This window comes from Lampetra fluviatilis, chromosome 24 (genome assembly GCF_964198595.1).
Source record: "Lampetra fluviatilis chromosome 24, kcLamFluv1.1, whole genome shotgun sequence".
Lineage (NCBI taxonomy): Eukaryota > Metazoa > Chordata > Hyperoartia > Petromyzontiformes > Petromyzontidae > Lampetra > Lampetra fluviatilis.
The window spans coordinates 13,581,068-13,598,878 of NC_136298.1; the positions used below are offsets into that span (position 1 = coordinate 13,581,068).

A 17,811-nucleotide genomic window follows, 5' to 3' on the forward strand; every position below is an offset into this window, starting at 1 on the left:
TTCATTTAGTTGTGACACGTTTGCTGTTTTCAATGCTCAATGTTCCCGACTTTCTGCTGACGTTTTTTTACAATGTTTTTATTTTAACAATAAGAGATGTATAGACAGGTTAACATTTATTGTTCACGAACCCAGTGTAATTATTGTCATCTGTGTTCTAAATACAAAACACTTTTGCTTCCATTTGTAGGAGGAGCAATTTTTGCTCGGATTTCCTTGTATTAATGCATTCGTAGCACAACTGATGTTACACAAATTAGAATCACTCCAGCAAATCCTGTCATTGTCACTGCCAACATTATGCAACCTTTTGCCCCAAGTGCCAACAAAGGTCTTGAAGGTAAAGTTACGCTGTGTCCTGCCGAAACCGCATTTTTTAAGAAATCATTGTTGCCTCGAGCTTGCTCATGTTTGTTGTCAACTAGTTCCTCTTTTACCACTTGTATCAGTTTGTCTGTGGTAGCATGACCATCTCTTTGCAGTATTAACTATGAAATCGACATTCGCATGCAGACTGGCTCTGTCTTTTTTACATTTAAACCTTGTTTTACTTCCTGGCCCAATCACTCAATAACGCGCTAAATAAAGTATAGAAATAAACACTGGCATCAATTTGTACTGAGCAGTGGTGCGGTGGTTAACATACTGCACTGTTAACCTGGCGACTCGAGTTTGATTTTCGGCCATGGCTAAAACCTGTGGCAAGTAATATCTGAACCTGGCTTGGGGCCCCCTTTCGCAATCCACACTTAGCAGCGTGGTGAGCAGTGGCGGCTCCTGCAAAATCTCTCAGGGGGGGCAAATGTCTGGATGATTGATAAGGATAAGGTCCACCCATGCAATGGATAAATTAACAGCTTAAGCATGTAAAGGCAACTTCACTTCTTTAATATTAATGAAAAACAAAGTGACTCTTACAATACATCTTGTTTGTTTCTATCTCACTATTATTAAAATCCACTTAGTTTCTTTTATTAAAGATTCCACTAGGTGGCGACAAATAACATTGTTGACTGAAACGTGCTTACGTATGATGACGTAAGCACGTTAGTGCAAGCCCTCCCGGAAGCCATAGAGAATGCATTGCAGCGCCCGCCTTTCGAAAAAAAACATCTTTGAATGTAAGTCTATGGGACCACACGGGGCGATTCTCAGCCAGAGTGAAATCGCCCAAAAAGAGGCGGTACCCCACAGAACGTGACATGACGCTGATTGGACTATATCCAGAGGCACAGTAACGGCTGAGATTGGTGGTGCGTCGCCCAATCGCCCTAATGAAGAAACCGCCCCTGGTGGTGAGGTATGGTCAAATAAGCTCCATGACTGAGATGGCATGGGGAGGCCTTCATCCAAGAGTGGATGGACAAGATTTTTTTAAATTATAATTGTTTTGCCGTGTTTTTTTTACTTTCATATATAAAGAGAGCAGTACGCAATTGTCTATACTGATTAACACGTAGGCTTTCGCGACCAATATTGTTCATAATCAACGATTTTTGGGTTTAGATCGCGTTACTTATAAATGTGTCGTAACCCTCCACCACCCGACACGGCCAATCAGTAAAAAAAGTGTCACGTTGACAAAAGACAAATAGTTCACTGCTTTAGCCCACCGGTGTGTTGAAGCGTGAAACCACAACATTTACAATTTGAGTACGACGTTTCGCTGGTAATTGCATCCAGCATCATCGGGCAATTGCATCCAGCATCATCGGGCAATTGCCCGATGATGCTGGATGCAATCACCAGCGAAACGTCGTACTCAAATTGTAAATGTTGTGGTTTCACGCTTCAACACACCGGTGGGCTAAAGCAGTGAACTATTTGTCTTTTGTCAACGTGACACTTTTTTTACTGATTGGCCGTGTCGGGTGGTGGAGGGTTACGACACATTTATAAGTAACGCGATCTAAACCCAAAAATCGTTGATTATGTCTATACTGATGCCTGTTACTTAATTTTTAAACCATATTCCCACAGCTTTTCAATGAAATATGTATGAGGTATCAGCCAGTCAAAAGAATGGAACAAGATGATGACTTTATGCATTTAAACTCACCTCCATTTGAAACCTCCGAATACCAGATCAAGTCAAGTTTTCACCACACTCATCAAGAGGAAGACACATTTTTATTTGGGCCTGTTTTAATGTCAGGTAATGCAATTCATGTATAAATATTTAGCTTGTTTTGGCTGATGTATAATATATATCTGAGTAAAATTCTGAACTTTGTCAATTCCAGTCTTCAACTTACGAACTGGTTCTGTTCCTGAGACCCGTTCATAAATCGAATGGTTTGTAAGTCATAACGTAATAATGTACTGTATTTAAATGCACATATGGTCAGTGTTATAAAATGTGTTATGGTTCAACAAAAAAGGAAGCATTGTTAAACTCAAAGAATTATTATGCATTTGCATGCAATACTGTATAGTACAATAAAACTAAATAAAGTAACAAATAGAAAAGTCAGCTTTCTTTCCACGTACCGTCAGTCCTGATACTGGCTTGCTTGTCAGAAAGGGCCGTAATTGAGTCCCCACAATTGTACATAAAAAATCCCCTACAGCCTGAACAGGCTGTGGGACAAAGTGTTGTCAGCGAGCAGCGACTATGAAAGCCGGCACAGTCCACGAGGGGGTAGATGGCCAACACCACGCCTAACCGCCTTCGATTCCCCAGTGACGATGTTTACACACCGCACCAGGTACTCATTTTATGCTGAGTCGACCTAGGGGAAGTCCAGGACCCATTCAGATAATCGTCACTTGTGTTGGTCGTGAGCAGGAATCGAACTCGGGTAACCGTCTTGGTAATACAGCGCGTTAATCGTTGCACTACTGCTCCCCAAACACATACGAGGGCACACGCACACTCACTTGCACACACACACACCAACACTCACTCCGAGCAGGTTGCTTTGACTCATTACATTTCGCGGAGGACCGCTCCGCTTAACAAAATAGTTGTGCGGTTTAGTTCACAATAGCGAGTTTGCGTTTGCAAGGCTATGTTAAAGAAAAATCTCATAGAAGCTGGTTCGTAAGTGCAGATGTTTATAAGTCGGGTGTTCGTAAATTGAGGACTGCCTGTATATTTACAATATAACTAAACATGCCCACTTGTTAATTGTGACTTACTGTATTTTTTGTCATTTTTTAAAATTTAGATTCATGCTTGGACATAAAGGATGATGCACAAAAACAGAAACAACTATTTTATGTACGAGTGCCTGGCCGCAAAGATGGACAAACCCGACTTGCTTTTATTTAAACGATGTCGCGTAAATTCACACTTTGGAGTTCCCTGCTCATTGTCACTTGTAATCATTATGTTTCCCAGGTGAAGCAGATGATGAATAACATCCATTGTACTCAACGATGATAATTAATTTCACAAGAATGGGGTGAGGTAATAGAGTTTATGTAAGTACAGTTTAGTAAAAGACGGTGATTTGCTGCTCAAATGAGCCTTGCGTCGGTTTTCATCTCTTGTTTACACCCTTGAGCCAGTGGGGTAGTACTAGTACTAGTGGTAGTAATTACACATTCCTATGGCAAGGTCAAAGGTATAATTTACTAAACTTACATTATGTACGTGTTATGGACAGGAATGCAGACCACTGGCTGCAATGTTTGATTTATTTGGACCACTCACAATGGAGAAAACACATTTTTTTTCGATTTAAAGCTTTCTTGGTTCTTTCGGTAAAGTCACGTAGAAAGGGAAGTAATAAAAAAAACAATAAAATAATTCTCTACAACGCAAGCAGCCGTCTTCAGGTGAAGAAGACGGCTGCTTGCGTTGTAGCCGAAACGTCGTGAGAATTATTTTATTGTGTTTTATTTTTATTATTTTATTACTTCCCTTTCTACGTGACTACCGAAAGAACCAAGAAGATAAAAACACCTTTTGTCGAAATTTAGCAATCATCACACCAGTTAGGAAATATACCAATTGTACTCCCTTTCTTGTTGTCACTAAATGAGTACTGTATATGGGATCTGATGAAACAGTTCTAAGATTAGGTATTTTATTTTGACATTCGCATTACACTGACCAAGTAGTGACTGCTATCCTCTCATCTCCCCCTGCATGGATCTACTTTCCATCGGTCCTCTTTGATGATACTCTGTAGTGTCACTTCCAGTTTTGAGGTGGCTCAGCTGCAGAGCGAGTGACTCGCATCGGATAGTTGTGAGTTCAAATCTTGGATGGGCGTTGATTTGACCTATAATCCCTCCCTCTGAAGTCGACAAAATAGGTTCCACTTTGCGGGGATGTTAACGTTGTCTATTAAACCGACTCGCCCACCCTCCCCTCCCTAGGAATGGGGATTTTCCACCAATCGCTGAGGGTTGTAAGTATGAGATGAGCACCGCCGCAATTCTTATTTGAAAGGGAACCACTTTGAATGTTAGACGATGTTTGAAGTAATTGAAGGAATGTCATCAAACCTGTTTTTAGGTTTGGGTACAGAAAAGATCGCAAAGTGCCATGTAAGCAGTGTATGGCAGGTGACGAGAGACTTGGAATGGCCCCGCTTGGCCTAAAGCCGACACTGGTACATTTTTAAAGATCCAAAATGTTGGGTTCTACGTGGGTGCCATCGCCTGTGAATCTCGTAGGCACTGCAACACATACTACTGTACGTCTGCTTCACTGTCTAACCATTGAGGACAAATTCACGTTGAACCAGTTCATGGTTAAAGGCGGTCATCGGTAACGTTTGTATACATATGGTTCCTGTTGGTGTTCTAGATTCACTTAACTCTGTTCTACACTGGGATCTTTACTGTTTAGTTTCAAGAGCATAACTATAAACGCACATTTCAATGATTGTTATAATCTGTTAAGATCTTAAGCCAAGCAAAGAATATTAGTTAATTAAATATGCAACCAAATTCGCCTCTGCATATGTACGCAATGTTTTTTTTTTAAATCCTTTATATTAAGTTCACTTGCTTGCTTGCGCGCATACGACCATGCTAATCTTTCGGTCGTTTTTTAACCCACTTCCCGTGATCCAATCGAGCTGACATTTTCCACACAGACTCGTTGTGCGTGACAATTAATTTTCGTGAAAAAAAATTTCCTAAATTTTACACTTTTTAGGATTTTTTTTTTATATTTAATTACCAATTGCTTAATGGTGGCAGGCAATCATCTGACCCATAGGTGGCAGCCATCTCAAGCCAGAGGACGAGAGGACTCTAGCCGCCACGCATATAAAGGATTTATAGTGAACAACTTTGTTTTTACGGGTTACATTTTTTTACACATCCATTGGCGCCACAGCCTTTTTCTGGGAGTGAATTGTGTGAGTTGCATTGCTTTACCACAAGACAAATTCTCTACCCGTTTTGACATTCAGTGTTTCAGCAGCAGGCAGGCTTGCTTCAACCCAACTAATATATAAAAGATTTCGATTTTATGAGATGGTGCATTACACTGTCGCTCGCGCTTGTGTAGACCGTATACAAATTCATTAAATACATCTTTACTAAATGATGTTATCTGCACATTTGGTTTGATTACTATGATAGAAAGTTAAGTTTCATACTGTATAGACAATATTCCAAATTCACGTCACGTACTCACTTTCTTGGGGCTATTTGCCTCGGCCGTTTTAAATCTTTCGTGCCAAAATTGGCTTCGGTGTCTTAGATGTTGCCATAACGGCAACTTTTGTCAATTTACTTCGTATTTGCACAATTATTTCGTGTTCAGTCGTTAATGTTAAGATTTGCTGTAACTTCAAAACTGATTGAAACGGGTTAGACGCTGTGATACACAACAAAATAAAACATTGCTTTGACTTTAATACGCAAGTGTTTTGTCTGCGGTCAAGGGGTCGGATGAGGTACGAATGTAGTACTGTATGTTGAACTTCTTTTGCACCGTACGTCGCCAACCGTGCTCATCGGAGGAGCGGGGGTAAGAATCGGTTATAAAGGAATGAGTTTTACATTTAGATGTAAAAGTGCACAGTTCCAAGTGGCTTCTTGAAAGTGCGCTGTGCAGTGCCGTCTTTGTTCGATGGTTGGCTAAAAGCCGCTGCGAGGATGGCCGGAGAAACAGCTGAGGAATAAACACCTGAGGACGGCTGCTTGCATTGTGGCCGAAACGTCGAGAGAATTGTATTTTATTATGTAGTATTTTATTATTTCCCTTCTACGTGACTTTACCGAAAGAACCAAGAATATGTTTTATTTGTTTGTTATTCTAATGACCTCCCCCCGACTAGACATCTATGAAAAAAGCGTCATTGATCATTGGATTCCTCCAGGCGACATAAAAGATTCTGATTCTATGAGAAAGGAATACTTTATAGCGATCCTCGTCATATCGTGGATTGGAAATTCCATCGCGACAGAAACTTAATCACTTTATAACATCCCATCCGGAAACTGGAAAGGAGGCTTCAATATAACTTTATTAAAGATTCGTAACTTAGCAACCGAGGAGGGTCTTGAATATAACTTTATAGAAAACCGCTGTTTCGTCCTGGGAGGGACTTAAAATAACTTTATTGATAACCGACTCCCTACCGCGTGACAATAACTTTATTGATAACCAACTCCCTGCCGCTTGACAATAACTTTATTGATAACCAACTCCGTGCCGCTTGACAATAACTTTATTGATTTACCGGGCGGCTCCCCTGAGACAATGGCGGCGCAAACTCAGACGGGGTCGTGGTGAGAACCGACTCGTCAGGTGAGCTTCCGAGTACCAGGTGAACACTGAGCACCAGGTGAGCCCTGAGTCCCAGGTGAACACTTAATACCAGGTGAACACTGAGCCGTCACGGAGTACCAGGTGAACACTGAGCACCAGGTGAGCCCCGAGTACCAGGTGAGCTCTGAGCCGTCACGGAGTCCCAGGTGAACACAGCCATCACAGAGTACCAGGTGAGCAGTGAGCACGGAGTCCCAGGTGAGTACTGAGAGTCATCACTGAGAACCAGGTGAACACAGGGTTCATTCAAAGCTCAGTTAATACATATTAACTTTTATTTTTGTCTAAGCAGAATGAGGACCTCTATCTAACAGAGGGGTCCTTGCCTCTAAACATCTGAAAGTTGCCAGTCTGCCTGTACTGATTTGAACTAATGTTGCTGATCAATTAATTTTATAATTTTGTTCTATTCTCCGTAATTAATCATTATTTTGTGTTCTGTACTGCGCTGTATATGAATGTTTATATTGAAATATGCACTTTTAAGATTAATGGGTGTGGTGTTTATGTCTGAATGTGGATAACATGTATACAATCTATGAATATGCCAATGGTTTTGTTGGCCTAAGTGAGCGCTGTGTTGTTGTGGGTGTTTTGTGGAGGTCACTTGGGAGCTGTGGGGGATGGACACCTACACCCTGCCCCAGCATGACGGCCCCAGAAATCTCCGTGGCTCCAGGCGTCCTGGCGGCGCTGATCATCGCCTGCACCTGTCTGTGGGGACGTCGTTGTCACGGGAAGTGGTCAGTGGCTCTTGGTTTTACAGGGCCTGCCTATCACTGCTGTACCTTGGCAACAGTGAGAGCTTTCATGCGTTGTCACGCTGAACTAGATCGATAACAGAGGAATATTGAACTCGTCAAGTACTCGCCGGTAACTTTAACCGGGTATCGTGCAATGGGTGCTGGGTGGATTGTCACATCGCAGGAGTGTGATAGGTGGAGGCAGCTTGGGGAGGTCTTCACTCAGCATAGGATTGACCATTGCTGACAATTACAAATCTGTTGCATCCTTTACATTCTCGTCACTGTATACAGGCTGCAGATGAGTTTAAAAAAGCTGACTCCTCTCAAAACTTGACTGCATCACCCTCCGTTTTCTTATTGAATGCTGTCAACCAAACCCAGATTGGCAAGATGTGACGCTCGTGATAAAGAGAGATGAGGCTAGTTTGAGTGCTCTGAAGCCTGTGGGTGGGGATTATTTGAATCTGTTCTGGGCCTTCCGTAGGCCGACGCACCCTTAAATTAGTATTTTGTACCATACGTAAAGATCAGCATTGGGGAGACAAAGGCGGTCAGGCGTGGTGCTGATCACCCACCCTCTGAGAATAGGTTTTCCCCTCTATGTGGGGGATCTTGTCTTTGGGGCAGCAGGGATTGAGCAAGAGCGTCTCAATGTGCTCTCTTGACGAAGCCAGCGCCGGGCTGGACGAGCCCGGCCTGGAGCCCGAGGAGATCCTACAGCTGACTCACGAGGCGAGGCAGCTCTCTGACACGCTGGCACGCCTGCGCCAAGCTGCCCTCTGCCCTGGTCAGTTTCGCACCCCACCTGGTCAGTGTCATACCCTAGCTTTTATAACTACATGTAGGATAGTGGTTTTAAAGCATTTGATCGTGTCTGGCATTGTGCACCACCATTTGGCATCCACTCTAATCTGCACGCTTTAAATTTTGTCTTTCTAACTAATCAATATAAGCTGAAGCCAAACTGATCTCTCACCGTTATCTCTGATGTTTTGCAAGGCTTTAAACGTGTTGAGCGATATGTCCAAACACTTAAGGGCATGTATGCAAACTTTGTAATCTATACATTATACGGTATGCTTTTTTTTATTAATATCACACTCGCTCTCAAATGCATTCTTGAATATATACATATTTAATGGCACACACTGCTGGTTCTTATATATATATAAAAAAAGTTGTGCATTGTGTGCAAAACATAACAACATAGTGGTTTTGATAACATTTTTAATTGTTACTGAAAGTCCTTCGATTTGATTTAAACCACCCCCCTTAGGTGTTGGCCCAGGTCTTGATGGTGGTGGGAGAGTTTACAGACAGCTGGGCGATGTACTGTCTGTACTCAAGCCGGTGCTCAAGAGATACCCTGCCCTGCATTCGGTGGGGCTGCTCACAGCCATTGGCAGCCTCATCGCCACAGTGAAAGGTCTGCTCAGTGGCATCTGTTTATAAACGCCATTCCGTGCACTATGTGCCTGACACGGTCTTCCTTGTATACCTGAATCTGCTTCTCCATCCACGCGGTGACTCATTTGTAGAGCGTGTGGCTCACAATCAGAAGATTGCGAATTTAAATCCTGGCTGGGGGTTGACTCGGCCCATCATGCCTTCGGGGTCCACAAAATGATTACCACTCTAAAAACATCAACAATGGTTGTTTTGTGAATTAACTTGCCTCCATCATAGGGATGTGGCATATCCACAATTGGCTCAGGGATGTGAACAGATTATAAAGGCCTCCGTTGTCATTTGAGCATAAGAAACAACTAACTTTGATTAGCTTATACAGTAAAACCTTTATTTGCGGGGATATGTTCCTGGAGAATGGCGCAAATATTAAATACGCGAATATTAATACTTAAAGCTAAGCAGGCAAAAATAATTAAGGGGCATAAACATGTTACGCGTAAACATAAATATGTAAATTGTATATGTATTAATAAATACATATATTGTATAATATTGTGTTATTTAACTTGCCTTTAATAATGGTGATTGTAAACATTTAAAAGTGAAAATATAAAGAAAGAAATATACAGTGTGATTTAAAAAAATGTAAAGGCAAACACTTGCTTGTAAAGAGTGCGGTAAACATGCCTCACTACAGTACAGGATAGGAAGTCGCGCTCCATCTCGCATCCCTGCACTGTGGCTATAAACCCAGCTACCCTGGTTCGATTCCGAGTCACGGCTAACATCAGTGGCGAGGGATATTTGAACAAGGTGGTCCTGCATGGTCCCTGCTGTTCCCTCGACCCACAAACATCTACCCTTAAAACAACAAAAATGCCAGGCACCTGCAAGTACTGTGGTTATTTATGTGTGGTAAGTGTTGCATTTTATTATTTTCTTTTGACATGTGTTTTTCTCACGTAAAAATGTTGTTCAAGAGTGGAACATTTTGGGGCTGAAACGTTGCTCAGCTTTTAACATGGGAGTTCGTGGAAAAACGATCAACAGTTAACGAATTTTCGTTTCGGAGCAATTTTTGTCGAACGCATCTGGCTTAGTGAGCGAGACTCGCCTGCTCAGTCGCTCTTGTCGGGTAGTAACAAGCAACGGCCACACATATTTAAAACAATCCCCATGAATTTTAAATAGCACTGCAATTAATGTGTCAGGAATACCTTAAACCCCAATTTTAAAACCCACAAATATTAAGGGTTTACTGTCATTAATTTCTGTGTTTAACATGATACGTAATTTCATCTACTGTGCGTTCAATATTTTTACATGTCTTTGTAAATGCAGTTGCTTAACACAAGCCCAAAGGCCCAAAACTTCAAATGGCCAGCAACAAACAGCATGATAAAAGTTTAATTAAGCAACATTATTATAAGTGCTTGGGAAAGGAGATGTTAGGGAAGAAGCAAAAAGGGAAGTGTTATGAAGTATTATAATTATTTTATGTTTGTCACGTGTGCACTGTGTGTCTTGCAGGGCACTGCCCAAATGAGCAAGACGGTCGTTCCAACAGATTGCTTGAGCAGGCGATAGATGGACTGGCTATGGCCTTCAGCAGTGTGTGAGTTGGACTCTTTTCACTTGTCATCACAGGCGTCAATATAGCTCTGCCTAAGGTGCATGCACGTTCAGGATTGAAGAGACACTTGAGAGCTAAGCTTGGTCTACATGTATGGGGTGTTGCTTCAATGCCTGAGAAACTCGGTGTCCATGCAATGCATATCTTCTACAACTACTTTTTAATGTAATGTTAATGGTCTAAATGTATAAATGTGTTTGTAATCTAAGATGGTAAATAGGTAGTGCACCTGAGACTTATGCAGGTATATAAGCACAATAATTCAAATTAAAAAATATTTTCACGTATCAGCAAATCTGTATTTGCTGATACGTGAAAATCTTTGCTCACTTGAACCAATGCTGGTGAATTGCTAAATGTGTATAGGCAAGAATCCTCTGTTAGATGTATCCTAGTTTGACCCAATCATATCCAATACATAACATGAATTATTGTCTTCTTGGTTCTTTCGGTAAAGTCACGTAGAAGGGAAATAATGTTTTATGTTTATTATTTTATTATTTACCTTCTACGTGACTTTACCGAAAGAACCAAGAAGATGAATCCCTGCAGTCACGAAAGCTTTAAATCGAAATAATTATTGTGTAAAATGATTAACGTGTGTCATGTGTCCTAATCAGTATGTCTGAGTTCCTGATGGGAGAGGTCGACACGAGAACTCTACATTCTGCTCGTAAAGTCCGCAGCTTGGTTAGTACCACCATGCAGACGATGCCAAGCGGTAGTGTGGTTATCATGCTGATTATCTTAATTTGTGAAACATTGCATAACTGTGAAATGTCTATTGAACTGGAGCTATTGTAAGTTGTTAGGTATCTATAGTCACAGTGATGTCCTGCTCTCAAGTGAGGATTGAGTTGGTGCTCAATTTATGTTTATAGCCCTGAGCCAGTGGTGGAAATTCCACATTCCTATGGTGGGGGGGAGTCTATCCATCGGACAACCACGGTTGACTTCCCTACAAAGTGGTGCTCATTTTATTGACCCTGGAAGGAGGGGATGAGTCAACCCTAAACCTGTAATTAAAGTTGCAACCTTCAAATTGAGAGCTACTCAATCTGCTGCTGATGCACCTGGCCTTACAATGGGGTCATTGTAAATTTTGGAATTAGAATGTAATATATTACCCAAATATATTGCAAGTTTGGTTGTGTGTTTTAAATGCACGTGTATGTGTGGTGAATGTGCTTGCACAGTAACACTTTTGACAGCCAGACTCGAGTCAGCCAGAAATATTTGAATACATAAATAAAAATGAAATATCTAAACCCCAAAACTATCACCAGAACACTGAAGCAGATTAAGCTGTGTGCATGTTAATGGGTATATGTGCACAAGACATTCTAAAGCTATATATGTATCTGTTGTATGTACCTGTGCCCTTGGATACTCGGCTCCACATGCCCTTGTATTTGAATGTTAATACACCTATTCTTTGGTTCTTTTGGTAAAGTCACGTAGATAGAAAAAATAACAATTTATTTTTATGAATTTTTTTCATTATCATTTCTTTTTCTATTTATGTGACTTTACCAAAATAATCAAAGAATATGAATTCCTGCAGTCACGAAAGTTTTAAGTTAATACACCTACAGTGTGTCCTACGGGTGTTTAAATTTAATGCACTCAGTGTTCATTTGACTAAAAATTTTGCTTCCTCAGTCTGTAGACAACTTGCTGTTTGATGGAGTTTCTTCAGAGAACCGGACCTCCTCTGTTCAAAGTTTCTACAAAGCTGGTGGGTTCTTATCAGGGTTGTTAAAATATGCTCTTCTGCATGACTCACATTGCATAAAACCAGTATTACTGGTATTACTGGTTTTATGCATGCAGTAATACTGGTTTTCCACACATCAATGTCTTGAGCAATAAACTGAGAAATATGTTTACCTTTATAACTGAGAAAATAAGGAAACCACAGTTATGTAATAGTGAGCACAATGGACACTCAATCTAGAGATCACAGGTTAAATTCCATCTCCCAGCTCAGCAGTTGAAACTATGGTGCAAGTTTCTTCAATCTCCCTGTCCACCAGCAGTATAAATGAGCACACGACAGTTGATTGGCTGATCGTGTGTGGTTGGGGTAAAATGTAGTATCCACAACATGCCTGGTCAGTGTAGAAGAGTAGACCAAGTACTCTCTTGAGTTGCCCATTTCATTGTCCTCTGTACTTTGCTCTTGCCAATCAGTACATTCGTTACTAACAATCCACTGAAATCGGCAACCAACTGAAAACGGTTACCGGTTTCCTTGTTGCCATATAACAACCACAGTTAAAATTGTGTTTGTGCGGTCTTGCAGAAGCTGAGCAGAGTCAAGACCGGGAGCTACTTGATGGCACCGTGGAGGCCAGCCTGTCGTACCTGAAGGCCTGGTCTGAGTATAGCAAGGGACTTCTCGCCTACATGGAACGCCGACTCAACCTCGGTAGAGTTCTTCCCGTGGGTGCATGAATCGCGACCAATGGGACCCGAGCACATGGCTCTAATTGCAGTTTTGAACAGAGCATATTCACAATTATACAGATCCGACTTTGTTCTGTATTTCAGACTTTTAAATCAGTGGTAAAAAAGTGATTTCCTGTTCAAATAAGCATTTAGGTAGTGTTCATCACCTGTTTACAGCCTTCAGCCAGTGGTGGAGTGCCCATGTTCCTATGGCGGGGGTGAGTCTATCCATTGGACAACCACTGTTGACTCAACTACGAAGTGGTACCTATTTTTGTATCAACCCTGGAGGGATGGTGGGCTGTGTCACCCCCCAGCCAGGATTTGAACTCGCAACTTTTCAATTTCTAGCCGCTCGCTCTTCCACTGAGCCACCTGGCAGGAAACATCTAAAGCTTCTGTGTAACTATTATTGTCACTGCATGTATTAAGTCTGTTATTTATCTTAACCAAGTTGTATTGTTGTCCTCCTGTTTTTCAAAGTAGGCCCCAATGACAGGACTTATTCATTTCCTTTGATCCAGATTTATCTCCCCCAAACATTGCCTGTGGTGTACCCATGTATACTGCTGAGTTGACAGAGGCAAGGGCATTTAAGAGATTTGCCCCATTGTTTCAACTGAGGACCTGGATTGCAAGTCCAGTGTGATTGCCCATGACTCCATGGCAGCTCCCTTCGATTCTCAATTTAAGCAATTGAAATGTTATGTCGCTAGACCTTTCTATATGTGGTACCTGTTTTTATTCCTTTTTTACATGCAGTTACCATGAATGCAAAAACACCTGTTTTACAATGTAATATATGTGAATCATTGTACATCTATACATGTGCTCAATGCTTAAACAAGCCACAACATTACACCTTCATGTGTATTTTCAATGCTGTTGTTCACAGAAGTGGAACATGCAAATACCTTGTTAATGGTGAACCAGACATTGAGTCCAGTATTCATGAACAAGGTACCTTTGCCCAAGCACACATGCACATCTAATTTGGCTTAAAGTGTGTTCATTCTAGAAGTGTTGAAATGGCCCAGTGGTAGCGCATTCGCCACTTATTTCAGTAGTATCGCGGTTGATACTGTGGTGTGTTTTTACCAGAGGTGGGACAAAGTCATTGTTATGCAAGTCCAAGTCGAGTCGCAAGTCATCAAATTCATGACTCGAGTCTGACTCGAGTCCAAGTCACATGACTCGAGTCCACATCTCATAGGTGGGACAAAGTCATTGTTATGCAAGTCCAAGTCGAGTCGCAAGTCATCAAATTCATGACTCGAGTCTGACTCGAGTCCAAGTCACATGACTCGAGTCCACACCTCTGGTTTTTACCATAAAAATACAGTGGATGTGAAAGATGCAGTGAGGTCATTGTAAGAGTAGGCCATTGTCTGTCGGCATCATGGTCAAAATTTGCCAAGATTAGAAAAATTAACTGCAAAGGTTTCAATTGGATTTAAACATAGCAATCATCGCCCCTTATTAACAGGAGAATGCATTCATACAGGCCAGGTGCCAAGTCCCCTTATGCCATACAAGGATAACTACCACAAGGGGTGCTCTTCAAATTGTTTGATAAGTGATGCAAGGCGCTTTGACACGTAAGCTTTCGCGACCAATATCCATATGAAAGGTTTTTGGGTTAGATCACGTAAATGTGTCGTTAAACCCGCCAACACCCGACACAGCCAATTAGTAAGGTTTGCCACGTTAACAGAACATGCCAATTCGTTACTAGTATAGCACACCAGTGTGTTGGAGAGTATATCCAGTAATTACAACTAGCATCTTCAGGCAACAGCCAGATTTGTGTAAAAGAAGCGCTGCAATTGAATGGTTACAATGATGCCAAAATCAACAGGGCACTGAATGCCAAAACCAAATCAAATAGCACAAGCATTGAAACTGACCAAGCAATTAAAACGAAGTGAATCGTCAAGTAATTCATTGTTAACTATATGCCTTATACGGACTACCATATGTCGATGGTGATTATCTGTGAGCAAACAACAACAGGTATTACGATTTCCATACACACAACCTAAGGCAGGACGTACAGGAACAATGTGCATGCATAATGTACGTTGATTATGAATAACCCAACCGGTCATGGTAATCCATTGTAATTTATATGTATTTATTTCTACCCCCCGGCTTTTACACCTGATTGGCTCACAAGTGATGGCATCACATTTATCCCTCTAAGAACGAAACGGGAGCATTTCTCCACAAATCTGGCTGTTGCCTGATGATGCTAGTTGTAATTACTGGCGAAACATCGTGCTCAAATTGTAAATGTGGATTTATTCTCCAATGCTCCGGTGTGCTATACTAGTAACGAATTGTCATGTTCCGTTTACGTGACAAACTTTAATAATTGGCTGTGTCTGGTGGTGGCGCTTTGAGTTGCTGAGGCATTTAAGCCAGCACCATTTAAAATGCAAAGATTATATTGACCTTATGTTTGTGTCAATGATAGAGCTTGGTGACCCTGACTCTTCAACAAAACATTGCATTCCCAATAGGGTCATGGTGATGTATCCATTAATCAATTTACATATTAATAAGACGCAACTATACATGGACTGAATGTCACATTGTAAGAATTAATACTTACAATGTGACATTGTGACATGAAGCAAGCTTGAAGCTGAATGTCAAAGCCTGTCCAGGCTTTGCTTGTCTTTAACCACTCCTGTTGACATGGGAGGGCTTTATTGTCGTAATAGTTTACATTTTTTGCAAATGAAAATGAGGTCCATGCCAAATCAAACATACTCAATTGCAATAGCCAGTGTTACGCATTTACAATTACATCTGAGCCACACAGTGGATGGTGGTTGTGTTGTGTGCAGCAGTGGATGCCAGTGGTGCCCGTACTCTCAGAGGTGTTGAAGAAGGAGAATGAAGCTGCGGAGAATACAACTCGAAACACTGGGAAACCCTTCACATCCACATTGCTGCAGGTTCCAACACGCACACAGGCAGCCACGCAGTGTCTCCTTTGCACTAATTATAATAATAAGCGAAACAATGTTTATTCATAATAGATTTTTGGGATAAGCCACAATGTTCTGGCCAAATTTGTGTCGAAAGACCCTCCAGCACCCAGCAGAGCCAAGCATCATATTTCCATGTGTACGAGCATTTAAAACTGGGCGCCAATTGTTATTTCACCTCCATTGGTAAGTTGAAGTACAATTTTCACAACCAAATTTCACAATAGATAGGATTCTTTGATTGAAACTGCATAAAACATCTTCAAGTTAGATACCAGGAAGTCAGAATAATGTCAAAACCTGACTTCCTTGATTTTACAGAGAATTTTTCTTCAACTTCAAATCAATTATGCCTCGTAATATTGGCTGCGGAAGTTGACGTGTAAAGATACAATTAGGGTTGATACCAATAAGAATAAAGTACAGGTTTTGCACTTTTTATACGAGACATTTCTCTCTTCAGTTCTGGTGTGCACCATTTAATAATGTACATATTGAGGTATGTGTTTTGACTCGCGATGATAGTCACTTCACATGCATGTACTGTATAAGTTATAATGTAAAATGTATGTATGTTGAACTTCTTTAACACTATACGTAGCCAACTGTGCTAATCCTATTATATATGTGTCATTTGTTTGTACACGTGTGTATGAGTGTGCATGTGTCATTACGTGTCTGCTATGTGTGTCAGTCGATACCCTGGACACCCTTGCAAATGAGATTCCAGTTGAAATATTTGAACAAATGAAAACTAAAAGATCAGTAAATGTATTGCGTGAGGGTGTATTATGCAGGCCTCTGTGTGCTTGAGATTATTCAGCAAACTGTTATTTCTGTTCATGCTTGGAATTACATTAGTCAGAAAATGTAAAAATGGATTGCAGAATGTACACAGGTTTTTGACATCATCCAAACTGTTAAGAAGTGTAAGTTAGCTTGGGCAGGTTGTGGCTTGTTGAGGTTTTTATCCAGCAGTGGATTGGACATGGCTGATGATATTATGTGTTTTCGTATGTTGTGTTTTTAGCCTCTGGCTGCCCAGCGGGCTACACTGAAGACGAAGAGAAAGGAGATGAATGAGCAGTGGCACAGAGGCTTGGATCAATACGTGAGTAGTATTATTATTCTTTAAACACAGCTCATGACCACAAGCCCAAAGTCCCAAAATGTGAAGCTGCTACTGTCAACATTACATTTATTGGAACTATCAAAGTTGTGGGTTGACGTCTTAAATTGAGAGGGTAGGAAAAGAGATTATGATGGGAGGAGGGAATTCCAAGGTGGAGCAGAGTGAGCGATGAAGCCGTAAGATACGTTTTGTGACCTGCATTATGGTGAGTGGGCGTGATAACAAATTTTATTATTTTATTATGAACACTCTACTTTGGAACTCCTTGTTATTGTCTCGTTTTACAAGGTTCTTAATGACACTGCTCAATGCAAGAAAAGAGTAAATTATTATTTGTGTATTATTACAGCCCTTATTTGCTGGCTGCTTTGCATGACAGGCCTTTGGGCAAAATGCTCAGTAATTGTGATAAATAGGGGTGCCACCATTTCCACTTTGACCAAACCCAACCACAATTTTCAGTCAGCCTAGTTCTATCAAAACTGTGCCATCTACTACCATAAAGTTCAACACAATACCACTAGATATTGGTAAAAAGAAATTCCTCCCAAGCACAGGCCGAGTTGGTGAGCACAGGCCCAGAGCCCCTAGGCCTGTCATGCCAATTCCCAGGTGGCAACCCCGTGATAAATGTAAACAATAATACCACCACGTGGACCAGCATTCATTCACAAGAGGTGTTGTTGTGTGTATATCATATC

At 41.2% G+C, this 17,811-nt stretch overlaps 1 protein-coding gene across 6 annotated transcripts in view; it reads left to right on the forward strand.

Annotated features, from left to right (window-relative positions):
* Positions 1 to 6,653: 6,653 nt before the first annotated feature.
* Positions 6,654 to 17,811, forward strand: part of LOC144941212 (rho GTPase-activating protein 29-like) — a 28,267-nt gene continuing 17,109 nt past the window's right edge. For 4 of the 6 annotated variants that reach the window (XM_078867824.1, XM_078867828.1, XM_078867827.1 and 1 more), the window contains exons 1-11: positions 6,654 to 6,721; positions 7,345 to 7,485; positions 8,116 to 8,275; positions 8,765 to 8,914; positions 10,429 to 10,513; positions 11,152 to 11,221; positions 12,194 to 12,269; positions 12,837 to 12,962; positions 13,878 to 13,942; positions 15,835 to 15,945; positions 17,009 to 17,089. In XM_078867824.1, the coding sequence (XP_078723950.1) occupies positions 7,366 to 7,485; positions 8,116 to 8,275; positions 8,765 to 8,914; positions 10,429 to 10,513; positions 11,152 to 11,221; positions 12,194 to 12,269; positions 12,837 to 12,962; positions 13,878 to 13,942; positions 15,835 to 15,945; positions 17,009 to 17,089 (1,044 nt within the window). In that variant the 5' untranslated portion in view covers positions 6,654 to 6,721; positions 7,345 to 7,365. Of the gene's footprint in view, positions 6,759 to 7,344; positions 7,486 to 8,115; positions 8,276 to 8,764; positions 8,915 to 10,428; positions 10,514 to 11,151; positions 11,222 to 12,193; positions 12,270 to 12,836; positions 12,963 to 13,877; positions 13,943 to 15,834; positions 15,946 to 17,008; positions 17,090 to 17,811 lie in introns of all 6 variants that reach the window. The other 2 variants (XM_078867826.1, XM_078867825.1) reach the window with 2 other exon arrangements.